This window comes from Equus caballus, chromosome 2 (genome assembly GCF_041296265.1).
Source record: "Equus caballus isolate H_3958 breed thoroughbred chromosome 2, TB-T2T, whole genome shotgun sequence".
Lineage (NCBI taxonomy): Eukaryota > Metazoa > Chordata > Mammalia > Perissodactyla > Equidae > Equus > Equus caballus.
In genome coordinates, this window is record NC_091685.1 from 121,801,572 (window position 1) to 121,814,077 (window position 12,506).

A 12,506-nucleotide genomic window follows, 5' to 3' on the forward strand; every position below is an offset into this window, starting at 1 on the left:
TTCATAATTGTTCCCAAATTTTAGAAGTACCAGGAAATATTGATTGTATTCCATTAAACTGTTTAATTGCTATGGTAACAAGTGCATTCTAACAAGATGTAAGCAATCAGAACGTTACTCAGTTAACAACTCAAAAGATTTAATATATGATTAATTATCAAATATCTTTTTCAGTGGAACTCCATACCTACAACAGTACCAAATTCATTAATGCTAGGCTCCCTAAACTTGATTGTGAACTTGATTCAAAACTAAATACCCCAAAGGAAACCCAGAAGGAACTACCACAAGGGAAAAATAAGATGGGGAAATAAAAGTCTAAAGATGGCCAATGACCAAGAGAAATAGCTAAGGTAAATAGCTAAGGTAAAAGGTGAACTCTCTAAGTGGCTTGTCTACCAACCTACACATTACTTTCGTTATATCATTTTAGACATTTTTTTTAAATGGTGAAAAAAGCCTAGGAGCGCTGCACTACTATTTGTCCTTGGGACAATGCCCCCACCCCTCGAGTGCTCACAGTATCTTCTACAAACCAGGAATAAAACCCTGGCCCTAAGTCTCATTGAGAATTTCTACCCAAGGATCCTAAAGCAAACAGCCTCCTTTCCCAAGTTCTAAGAGCACAACGGCTTCTTCCTGTGGAAAAGTAATTTTCAACATTATTTGTTCATCATGTCTATTTATGGCCTAAATATTTATTAATTCTACTGCAATTCCATAAATCAAAAAAGATAAGTAAAACTCTAAATACTGACATAGGCAACGCTATATCCTAGTCAAACAAGCCATCGAGAGTTAACCAAGCATTAGGGATAGCATGTCAGAAAATTCAAGAGAAGATACGGCAGCATCACTCCTTCTGAGAAGGAGCACCGTGAGGGGAGGTGGTCCCATATCTGAGTACTCTATCTTGCAATCCTGCTTCTGGCACTACACTAACAGTGGGGACCAACACCAACTTCATCGGTAATGTCCTACCCAGGACTCTGAACATGTGGCAGGCAATCAAATATTTATCTATGGTGAATAACATCTTAAACCTTTAGTGTCCCTTAAAAAAGTACAATAAGAACACTCAGTAAAACTTTCAACATTCCATCTACGTTGAATGAAAAACACTAAACATTTCTTCAGAAACTTCTTGAACTTTAGTTCTCACTTGAACAAAGCAGTTCCAACTTTAACAGATTCATAATCAATAGTAAAATTATCTAATCAATTATTAATTGCAATTAGAGAAGCTGCTTGACTAACTCTGATTTATGAACTAACATAAAGGGAAATGCAGTAAATGGCGCTGATGTTCTCCTACACAAAAGGCAAACATTTTGAAAGGGGGTGTTGGTTTATGAGTAATGTGAAGGTACTGCTCCACCAGTCTATTATTTTAAAGATCAGTGATATTTGTAAACAAATCATTCTTTCTATCTGAAATCCACTGGGTTTAAGCTTTCACTGTTCCTCTTAGTTTCAAAAATAGCTCTGGTTTAATAAACACAGGTCTAAATAAGCTAAAGGAATAAAACACTTTATTTTAAAAATTCAAATAAGCTTCAAATAAAAACTGTCCATTTATTAAGCAAGCACAGACTTCCAAGCGTTGTACAAAACACCGGAACACTTTTTCATGGTCTTTTAGAGCAAAACTGCCTACTCTGCTGCACTTGTTTCTGCAGGACGCTGATGTTTCAGTTCCATGGTCATAAAAAGACCAGTTCTTCAGGACTTGCTCCAGAAACAACTTTCTGATCCAGAGAAGTAGATCGTGCAGGTTAATGCAGAAGTCAGCCTGAGAAGTTTCTCTGTCAACTGTCCACTTAATGTCCTCTCCCTGATTAAGAGAAAATGAAAGCATTACAGCTACAGAAAAATGCACTTGTAATAGCACTATTCCTCAAATCTCAAGTTTAGAATCAGCATTAGCTCTTATAATGTTTAGCAAACCTACTTTACCTTTCTATTTTTCAAATTAATAATACAGCAAAATAAATTTAGAAGTAGGTGAAAAATTCAAAAGGAAAAGCAAAGAGTGATATAAAATGAAGCTATAAATTAGGCTAAAGCAAAGAACACACGGTATTCTCTATTCTTGCTGGCAAAAAGAAATAAAACTAAAAAAAAAGTGGTAGACAATGCCAATTCTAGAAATTCAGTCACTTAAAGATTTTTTCCACACTCACCTCTGAAACCACCACCGCCCCTTCCTCCCCTGAAGCCTCCGCCTCCTCTTCCACCTCTAAAGCCACCTGAAAACGAAGGAAACATGCACTAAATAACCGGAGCCTGGGATTCTGGTGAGCCTACAAGTATCAACACAGCTCCTACAACCACAAAGAAGCATCAACACAGGTTCACATAATTTATCTTGCTGAATTTTTTAAAAGAAACTGTAGTCATTTCCCAATCAGGCAGCAGGCTAAAACCCTAGCTTACAACTTTTAAACAAGTATTCTGTTTTAATGAATTAGGAAAGCTTGTTACTTTAAGTTCGATCTAGCCCTACTGTTAAATGTATGAGAACCTCAACTTTGCTCATGGTAAATACTTTTTTGTTTGAACTAAGGCTTTTCATCCCAGGAACTAAGGGTAGCAGATATGGGTGGTTTCGCTCTGGGGATACTACAACAAACACAATGTTTAAGGTCAACTGAGCTGCATATGGACCACCACGGATGCTCACGTTGATGAGCCATGACATTTTAAATTTTTAAAGCATTTTTATATTATCCAACACATATTTGGCTTCTCACTTCAGTCTCCATTTTTACTTATTTTGGGGGCTAACTTTCTAAGGATTGATGAATTATAAAAGGAGAAATGATAAAAAGAGAAAACAAAAATATACTTCCAAAATACTAGTATAACACATACAGGTTTTAACAAAATAAACTAGAGTTGTGAATATTTTTTAATGTTATATATGAGACCAAATACAGAATGGGAATGAGGGGACCTCCATTCATCAGATTCTCAAAAGGGTACTCCCCAAAATACTTAAGAAATAAATATGTTCAGTCTCTTAAAAGATTATCTCCTAGCTATCTACATCCAAAAAAACACATTTATAGAGTGAAATAATTAAACTGAGAGAGGCAAAGATGGAAATAGAGTTCTCTCTTTCCTGCTCCAGGACAGAAGCAGTCCAACCCCCATTTTCAGCTCCTCTTACTCCCTGCTTTTGGCTCTGCCCACCATCCTGTCACTCACCCATCACCATTCACAGATCTAAGCACACTCAGTGCTGCACCCCAGCCCACCCACCCCTGCTCACCATCTGGCTGCCCTTGATGAATTACGAAAGCTTTGGGGAAACATACGTCAAAATACTGAAATCAAAGCACTGCATTTATTGGTAACAGTCTTTGACATGACATCAGAAGATAGGGGTTTTATTTCTGGGCGGGCAATTGGGAAAATTAGCTTTTGTAAGCCTCCATTTCCTCATCCATAAAATAAAGATATCACCTACCTCTCAAGGTTTTCCTGAATATTGAGGAATATACAAGGATATTAAAAGAATATATGACCAGCTCTTGGCATACAATTAACACTCAATGACATTCACTAAAAAACTAAAATTTAATTAAGATAATCCTAGACTTCGTAAAATGCCCAACAAAACATGAGTAACCCAAAGAGATGAAATCTCTCACAATATACTTTATTAGGTTTTTTCTTTTTAAATAAGTTACTGAAACTAAGCCTTATTACTATAGCAAACTGCCAAAATTTGAAAATAGCTTTACTAAAAAAAAGGTAAACATAAGGGAGATTTGCCTATGTACAAAATTAATTGCATTACATGAAATCTCAGTAGAACTTCTCCCCCACAAATAACTTACCGCCTCTGCCACCTCTGCCGCCTCCTCCTCTTCCTCCTCCTCGACCCCCCCTGCCACCACCTCTCGGAGGTCCCTTCTCACCCGGAGGTCGAGGCAAAAACCTCTGCAGTGGCAGCAGCTTATAAGGGTCTATATAAAACTGGAAATGTGATAGAAACAGTTAGTGCGGTTACCTGAGGGTAGCATAGTATAATCACTAAGAACCTACACAACTGCCTGGGTTCAAATCCCCACCCTACTACAGTGGTGCCCCGTTGTCCACGGGGGGATGTGTTCCAAGACCCTCAGTGGATGCCTGAAACCACAGATCATACCGAACCCTATACACACTATGTTTTTTCCTATACATACATCCCTATGATAAAGGTTAATTTATAAACTAGGCACAGTAAGAGATTAACAACAATAACTAACAATAAAATAGAACAATTGACCACAATATACTATAATAAAAACTACCATAGATTTAGCAACCTCAGCATGCGGTTTTTTTGATATCGACCCTGATATCAGTTTCCCCACATTAAACCAGCATATATGGGGTTAAAACCAAAACACTCATTCCCTGCTTACTCTCTGGCTTCCTGGCTCCAGAATCCGCCATCCTCCACGGAGACAGACACTGTCAAGGACAAGCACTTGGACCATCTCCTCCCCACAAAGAGATACGAGCTGCTGGGAAAGCTGCTGACCAGCAAGGTCACGGGCTCCCTCCTCTCTGCAAGTGTTTCAAGGCCAAAGACAGGCTGGTGGGAAAGCTCCGACCTGCAAGGCCATATGCTCCCCCTCCCCTACCTAAAGCCCCAAATAAAAACCCTTCCTTTTAGCTTTTCGAGGAGTTTGGGATTTCAGCGTTAGCTGCCCTCTCTCCTTGCTCAGCGCTGTGCAAAAATAAAGTTCCTACTTTCTTCCACCACCCCCCAGTGTCAGAGATTGGCTTGCTGCGCAACGGGTGAGCAAACTCACTTCAGGTTTTGTAACATTTTCCTTTTCTTATTAAGTCGAGAACTTTCACCTTTTCATTCCAAGGAAGCGCTGTACGGCTTCTCTTTGGCATATCTGAATTGCCAACAGCACTATTCTTGCACTTTGGGGCCATTACTAAGCAAAATAAGGATTCCTTGAACACAAGCACCACAATATCATGACAGCCAATATAAGAACCCAGAAGGCTACTGGGTGACTGACAGGTGGGTGGTGTCTACAGCGCGGATCCGCTGGACAAAGGGATGAGTCACGTCTCAGACGGGACAGAGCGGAACAGCGCAGGATTTCATCACGCTATTCAGAACGGCATGCAATTCAAAACTATGAATTTTTAATTTCTGGAATTTTCCATTTAATATTTTCAGACACAGCTGATGACCGGTAACTGGAACCACAGACAGCGGTAACTGGAACCACAGACAGCGCAACTGCGGATAAAGGGGAACTACTGTACTTACTACTGTGTGGCCCTGGGCAAAGACTTAATTTCTTTGTGCCTTAGTTTTCTGATCTGCAAAATTAACATAATAAAGCACCTATCTCACAAAGTCCTTGTGAGGATCAAAGGAGCAATGTATATAAAGCACTGAACCTTTGGCAAACAATCAGCATTACACGCTTACAAACAAAACCCAAAACCCATTCAATCTCATTTCTCTTTAGAAACAGATAATGCCTTCCAAAAATTAACTACATTTTCACTCAAATAACAAATAAAGAAAATGAAACTATGAAAAATTTAGCACTGAAATCCAAAATAAAGCACTGACATACTAGCTATTTCAAGACTTTAATAAAGGATCAAATCAATAACTATTTACTGAACACACAAGGTAATGGAGATACACAGAAACTAAATCCACCCTATACTTGGGGTTAATTACGGTATTTTTCACAATGAAATATATGTATTTCACAATTTTACACAAAACATGCATGGGGGTTTCAAAACTATAATGTACTACTTACAACAGGATGTCTGAATGGCTCTGTAAATATCACCTTATCACTTTTCTTCCCTTCAGAGCCAATCCTCTCAAAAATATTGTCTAGTGCTGCACTGTCCAATATGGCAGCCACTAGCTACATGTGGTTATTTAGATTTAAAATAATTAACAATTAAAAATTCAGTTTCCAGGGCAGGCCCAGTGACACAGTGGTTAATTTCACATGTTCCACTTCAGTGGCCCAGGGTTCACAGGTTCGGATCCCAGGTGGGGACTTACACACTGCTCATCAAGCCATGCTATGGCAGCAACCCACATACAAAATAGAAGACGACTGGCAACAGATGTTAGCTCAGGGTCAATCTTTCTCACATACAAAAAAAATCCAATTTCTGAGTCACGCTAGCCACATTTTAGGTGCTCAATAGCTACAAATGGCTAGTGGCTATTGTACTGGGTGGGAATTTCCATCAAAACAGAAAATTCGGGGGCTGGCCCCGTGGCCGAGTGGTTAAGTTCGCGTGCTCCGCTGCAGGCGGCCCAGTGTTTCGTCAGTTCGAATCCTGGGCGCGGACATGGCACTGCTCATCAGACCACGCTGAGGCAGCGTCCCACATGCCACAACTAGAAGAACCCACAACGAAGAATACACAACAATGTACCGGGGGGCTTTGGGGAGAAAAAGGAAAAAATAAAATCTTTAAAAAAAAAAAAAAAAAAAAAACAGAAAATTCAATTGGACAGCACTGGTCTAGAGTCTATGTCCCCAGAATATCTCCTATTCCCATCTGGCTTCTGAGCCCACCACCGTTGGCTTTGTGACCTGTGTACTCCATGTCACTAAATCCAACGAACACTTGGCAGCAGCACTTTGCCAGAGCTGAGCACTTCCTCTTGGAAACATTCTGTTCTCTTGACTCTCCTGGTGTGCCTCCTCCTCCTCTACTGGCAGCTCCCTCTCAGTCTCCACTAACAGACACAAAAATTTAGGTGGTGTCCCAAAGCTCTTTTCTTCTCACGCTTTCTTCCAGACTGTGTCTACAAGGACACCTTCCCAGTTCTATCTCTAGTCCAGACTCTTCCTTTGAGCTTCTAACGATGTGAATCTCTCACAAGTGCTCCAAACTCATGTTCAAAACTGAACTCCTTATCTTCCCCTAGTCCCTTCTTCTCCAGTGTTGCCCATTTCACTAAAGGGTGGCACCATCCAGAGAGGGTGAAATCACACATCTGAAAGAGGGTGATATTTTTCACTTCAACTTTAACAGCTAATCAACTACGAAGACCTATCGACCCTATTCCCTACCTCTCATAAACCTACCACTTTTCTCCACGTCCACTGTCACTACCCTAGTCCAAAACACCGTCTCTTTCAGGACTGAGGCAACACCCTCAGGCCCTTCACAGACAGCACTGACCCCTTTCCAGGTGCTCTTTTATTTTTCTAGTGCTGTTTTTAAGTATAAATTTAACTGTATTTGCCCTGATATTTAAAAGCAAAACTGAAACTAAAGTCTAAACTCTTTCCCATAACCTGCAGGCCTTGAGTAACCCAGCCCCTGCGCACTCCTCCACTCTTAATCACAACTTTCCCCACTCCTCCTAAATGTTCTCGTCCAAGCTGTACCTCTGCCTTTCCGGGATCCCTGAAGTGGCCGACTGTCTCAGAGACTTGCACATACTCTTTTCTCTCTTGTGATGCACTTCCTCCTCCTCTTTGACCAGCGTGGTGGTTCCCAAGGGCTAGCCTAACCACATCAATGTCACCCAGGAGCTTTCCTTTCTTTCTTGTGAGGAAGATTGCCACTGAGCTAACATCTGTGCCAATCTTCCTCTATTTTATGTGGGATGCCACCAGAGCATGGCTTGATGAGCAGCGCTCACATCTGCACCTGGGATCTGCACCTGTGAACCCCAGGCTGCCAAAGCAGAGCATGTGAACTCAACCACTATGCCACCGGGCCGTCCTCCAGGAGCTTTCCTTTTTAAAACCGAATCCTGGTCCCTACATGCCTAAAACCTACTGGGTCAAATTTCTAGAGGCAGAACCTAGAAATACATCTTAAAAGCTCCCTCAGATAATTCTGATGTGCAAGCAGGTTTGGGAATCATCCTGATCAACTTTTAGGACTCAGCTTCATGCGCACTTCCCCAGAAAGCCAACACACTAAATTTGGTCCCAATATTAACATTGTCATAGCAACCTATATTTCTTCTTCACAGCATATATCATAATGTCATTGAAATACATGTGAAATCACTTAATATCTGACTTCAATATAAGTTTTATAATTTCAGGTTTTACTTAGAATGTTTGGTCATGCAGGCTTTTCAACAAAAGAGTTCCATATAAACTAAAACACATACTCTAGCAGTCACAGAATCTGCTAATGTGAGCAAGGAATACTTTCTGAAAGTCTACATTAAATCACTTTCAAGCATCAGAAAGTTCACCATCTGAAGCACAGAATGTCTCACTGTAAGAGCATCACCAGTGACACACTGAAGGAGTCTTGAGTGCTCTACGTAGGACCGTCCTAGGGGGCCATTTGCTTATAAAATCAAGAATCCTAGGGATCACAAACTTGACTCACCTTCTGTAGTTTTTTAAAGGAAGAGGCCTTCATGTTTTCTGACAATTTAACTGAAAAATACTATTAAGTTTATTAAGGAATAAGCAATTAAGATCAAAGAAGGTAACTTCTGAATTCACACATAATTTTAAAAACAGGTTCAAATATATGGAAACCTTCAGGAAAAGTAAGAATTGAGTTTCCAGGAGGAACTCAAGTTTTTGTTTCAAAACTTCCAATTCCACCATACTATTCAGTGGCATCATCATATCCAAAGCAAAGTACCTCAATCCTGTAGCACTTATCCAAACAGCAATTATTTCTAAAACCTAGAAAGGAAGTCGCCTTTATGGGGCCTATCTTTTCAACATATATGAAAATACATTCTCCTCTCTTGATTCTCCTTTATGGTTCAATCTTAGCATACACTGTGCAATTTAACGAAGCAGCAAGTTTAATTTAATCAATACTTAGCTCTAGAAAAAGCAAATAGTAACCTTTGAATGGGATCAGTAGATCTTCCAATTAAAAAGGATACAAAGTCTCTAAGTTGTCCAAATATTTCATCCACTTTTCCAATTTGTTCTTTGTTTTCTAAATAAACTGGAGCATTGAAATAAGGCACCTTATTTTCATCTGTGGTACATTTACAAACTATGTCATCTTCACAGGGATGCAGGAACTCTCCTAACACTGAAACAAGACAAGACAATGTTAAAATATAAAACAATTTCCAATGATATTGACCAACCTCTTCTGGAAGCTTTCTTCTTGGCTACCTGGGCTTTCACCCTATCTGCTCCCCTCCGAGGCAGAAAAGCCTTCCCGCGTTGGTAAACCAACGCCACAACATACTAGCTATGTGATCTAGGGTAACGTTCTCATCTTCTCTCTGCTGCAGTGTCCTCATCTTTAATATAGGGCTAACAACAGTATCGACACCTAATATACGGTATTGTGAGGATTAAGCGCTTAGAAAACTGCCTCACATATTGAGACCTATAACAGTTATTTTATTATAACTATTATTATTTGATTAAACACTCTGCTTCCTTCTACTGTCTCTTCTTCCTTCTCCCCAATGCCTAATTACAAATCAGTCTTTCTTGTTCTCCTGTCTTTTTCTCCTCTCATTTTATAACTTCCCGCTACCACATCGTCATCAATTTTTTGTGAAGTCTGGAATCTCTTTTTCAGGGAAATCTGGAATATCAAAATAACTACTTTTATTTTTAATTGACTGTCAACCCAAACTAAAATATTCACCACATTGCTGCAAAACCAACTTTCCATCCCTATCACTCAAGCCCCAAACCCTGGAACCTTTTATTCCCAGTATTAGCCAAGTTCTTCTGAGTTTGTTTCCATTGAAATCTCTCTCCTATCTAACCCTTCCTTCTTCTCACTTCCACTATGGTCTCAATGGGTCTCGGATGGACTGTAGCAATGGCTTGTGGGATAGGACCTGTCGCTCTGGCCAGCGCCGTTTTCAAACCATCTTGCACCCTGGTCCAACCTATTCCTTATATTAGACCCTGTTCACCCATTTTCCCATTTGATGTAGGCTTCTACTGTCAAATCTCTCTCACTTCCAGTGACTTTCACTTCATTGATAATTACCCCAAAACTGCTCTAATTAGGTCTTCTTCTTGACTTCCCCTCTGTAGTTTCCCTTCTAAGCAAAAATTTTTTTTCTCACTTTTTTTGTAATTGAAAGCACGGGCTTCTAGGCCAGAAAACTTGGCTTTATATCTCAAATATATCACTTACTGATCATTTATCACTAACTATAATCCTAGCAAAAAAACTTAATTCGGAGTGAGTTTTCTTATCTGTAAAATGGGGACACTAGAGGTGAGCACACAGTACTACCTATTTAGCCTCTTCCTTTCAGCCCAAGCTCAAATTCCACCTCCATGATGCATTCTAAGTGACTCTCGGCTTTCTCGATCTCCCCCTTATATGCTACAGCACGATTACAAGTCAGTTTGCAGCATCTCCACAGACTTGCCTCCCCAACCAGGCAGCACCCTCAGTATAACAGCTGCTGGATCCATCTTCCAGCACCTGACTCCCGTCAAACTTACTAATAACAAACCCACCGCACCCGCCCCGCTACCCCACCGCACCCTGCCCCCAGGTAGGCTAAGCTTCGAGGCCGACATACAAACCACATGTTCCGGAGGTCCTTGGTCTTGGCCTTTGTTAAAACCTCCGCGGCCACCCCCTCGTCCGAATCCTCCCCGGCCGCCGCCGCCGCCTCTGAAACTACCGCCGCCTCCACCTCGGAAGTGGTTGTTGCTGCCGCCGCCGCGATTGAAGCCGCCACCTCCACCTCGATTAAAACCCCCACGACCTCCGCCTCGGAAAGACATGCTCGCTCCTCCCTGGAGGGAAACACGGCGCGCGCCTCGTGCTCACTGTGCACACCACGCACCTCCTCCGAGCCCCGGTCAGAACCCAGTAACAGGGGACAACCATCGTATCAACCCTGCCACCTCGCCCACAGACAGGCCGCCAGCGAGGACCCCGAAGGGTGAGGAGTGTCACTGCCCTGCGAGAGCCGCGACCACTCGGCGGCCTCGCCACCCCTGGTTGGTACCTCCTCCCCCAGCAGACCGCGCGGTCTTCACGCGTATCCCTCCCTTCCTCCCCTGCTCCCGCCGCAGGTGAGTCCGCGTCCGCCACCATCCTCGGATCCTCCTGCTCCCCACGTCCACTCACCGGCGCCACGTGCGCCTCCGGCCCTAGCGCTCAGACCCACCGCCCGGTACTTCCGCCGCACGCGAGCCTCCTCGGCCACCGTACCAGTACAAGGGGCGGGAGGAGGAGCACAAAGTCGAATAACTGGTTTACCAAAAAAGCCAGTCACTGGCGAAACCGGCGCCGCTGTCACCTTTCCAAAACAGCCGTCAGCGGCGGAAGAGGAGCAATAATATCTGACTTCAACCGCTCATTTACGGCAGTCAGCTCGACTTGCCTACCGACGAGCAGAGGAAGTGACGTGTAATAGCGGCGTCCTTTGCCGCGACGTTGCAGGAAGTGCCCGCAGGGTTGCCCTGGTGACGGCGGCGTCAGGGGTCCGCCCTCTCCCGGCGCCCGGGTTTCCCGGGCGGGTTTGGCCTGCGTGTGCCCTGCTTCTCGCACTGCGAGGTGGTCAGCTGGCGCCTCAGGTGGTCGTCAGCTCCCGCGGCTGCGCAGCCAACAGCCCTGAGGGCCTTGGAGGGGCGCTCGGCCCCGAGGGGGTGTGGCCGCGGCGGGAGCACGCCGGGGGTTCCTGTGGCTCTGCCGAGGTTGGTTGGTCCGGGTCCTGCGAGTGCGCGCGGTCGTGGGCTGGTCCCGGCCGTGCTGTGGTCCTGTGGTTTGACTAGCTCAAGAGGGAGGTGCGCGCGCGTGTGTACTTTTAGAGAAACTGTGTTCTCCGATAGAAAGCCAAACCCTATCTTTATCTTTTGTACCAGATAGTTTATTCATTCGAGTAGGTTTTGAGCTTGTGAACCGTCTAAACCACAAGCCCTCTCCCCGTCTGCCTTTAAGCCCTGACATCTGGCTCCTCCCTCCGCGGAAACTTCTCTCCCGAAGAAAGCCAGCGACCTCCTGTGCGTTGAGTTTGACGGTCTCTTACACCCGCGGCTTCTGAGACCTTAACTTGACATTTGACGCACCCGACCACCTGCTCTGAAAGAGGGTGGGGAGTGGTGCCTGTTTCAGAGGGTTATTTTGATTTTGAAAGGACTTTGTGACCTTCACTATGGAAATTTCAGGAATCACAATATGTCATCTACGCGAAATTATAAGCTTCTTGAGAAAGGAACTAATAGTCCTATCTATTTATAAAAGGAATGTGATAAATGCATTTTTTATTCAGATTTGACAAATGTACTTTAAATTCTGTACATCATACAGAGGTGGGATTATTCATAGCTGCTGCTCTGTTTTGCTTTGTTTGTGTCGTTTAACGTTTACGTTCAGTTTCTACCTCGATGTGGTGTTCCACTGTTATCTCCAACTCAGTGTGATGAAACCATTGAACTTTTGTGGAACCTTCCAGATTATCTGGTGCCCCTTTATTTTATGGGTAAGGAACCGACTTTCGGAGAAGTGAGGTAACTTCCCCAGCTAGTTAGAGGGACAAGCCAGAACCTTGGATTCTC

At 43.1% G+C, this 12,506-nt stretch overlaps 2 protein-coding genes and 1 long non-coding RNA gene across 19 annotated transcripts in view; 2 read left to right on the top strand and 1 right to left on the bottom strand.

The window, feature by feature from the left end:
* Positions 1–1,515: 1,515 nt before the first annotated feature.
* On the bottom strand, positions 1,516–11,395 carry GAR1 (GAR1 ribonucleoprotein). Of its 3 annotated transcripts, none has more exons than XM_001503521.5 (7): positions 11,209–11,395; positions 10,520–10,739; positions 8,891–9,045; positions 8,374–8,433; positions 3,846–3,984; positions 2,184–2,249; positions 1,516–1,834 (listed from the first exon to the last, which is right to left on the bottom strand). In XM_001503521.5, the coding sequence occupies exons 2-7, from the start codon at positions 10,725–10,727 to the stop codon at positions 1,821–1,823; spliced, it is 642 nt and encodes a 213-aa protein (XP_001503571.1). In that variant the 5' UTR covers positions 10,728–10,739; positions 11,209–11,395; the 3' UTR covers positions 1,516–1,820. The 3 variants fall into 3 exon arrangements, with proteins under 3 accessions (XP_001503571.1, XP_023492517.1, XP_023492518.1); XM_023636749.2 differs by having other exon boundaries at positions 11,077–11,395; XM_023636750.2 differs by having other exon boundaries at positions 11,161–11,363.
* LOC138923300 (uncharacterized) lies at positions 4,681–5,570 on the top strand. Its single transcript, XR_011436767.1, has 2 exons — positions 4,681–4,797; positions 5,198–5,570. It is a non-coding gene; the product is annotated as an uncharacterized lncRNA (long non-coding RNA).
* Positions 11,396–11,505: 110 nt separating the features above from the next.
* The window catches only part of CFI (complement factor I), a 63,899-nt gene continuing 62,898 nt past the window's right edge, over positions 11,506–12,506 (top strand). For all 15 annotated transcript variants that reach the window (XM_070261565.1, XM_070261563.1, XM_070261570.1 and 12 more), the window contains exon 1: positions 11,506–11,645. The gene's annotated coding sequence lies outside the window, so the exon portion shown is untranslated. The remainder of the gene's footprint in view (positions 11,646–12,506) is intronic.

What these genes read in the sequence shown, in the direction of transcription:
- GAR1 (XM_001503521.5), bottom strand. Translation starts at nt 10,727, where the DNA reads ATGTCTTTCCGAGGCGGAGGTCGTGGGGGTTTTAATCGAGGTGGAGGT. An exon ending in TTGGACAACTTAGAGACTTT is followed by an intron (nt 8,434 to 8,890) that starts GTATCCTTTTTA and finishes TAAACTTAATAG; the next exon opens with TATTTTTCAGTTAAATTGTC. An exon ending in CGGCAGAGGTGGCAGAGGCG is followed by an intron (nt 2,250 to 3,845) that starts GTAAGTTATTTG and finishes CTTCGTTTTCAG; the next exon opens with GTGGCTTTAGAGGTGGAAGA.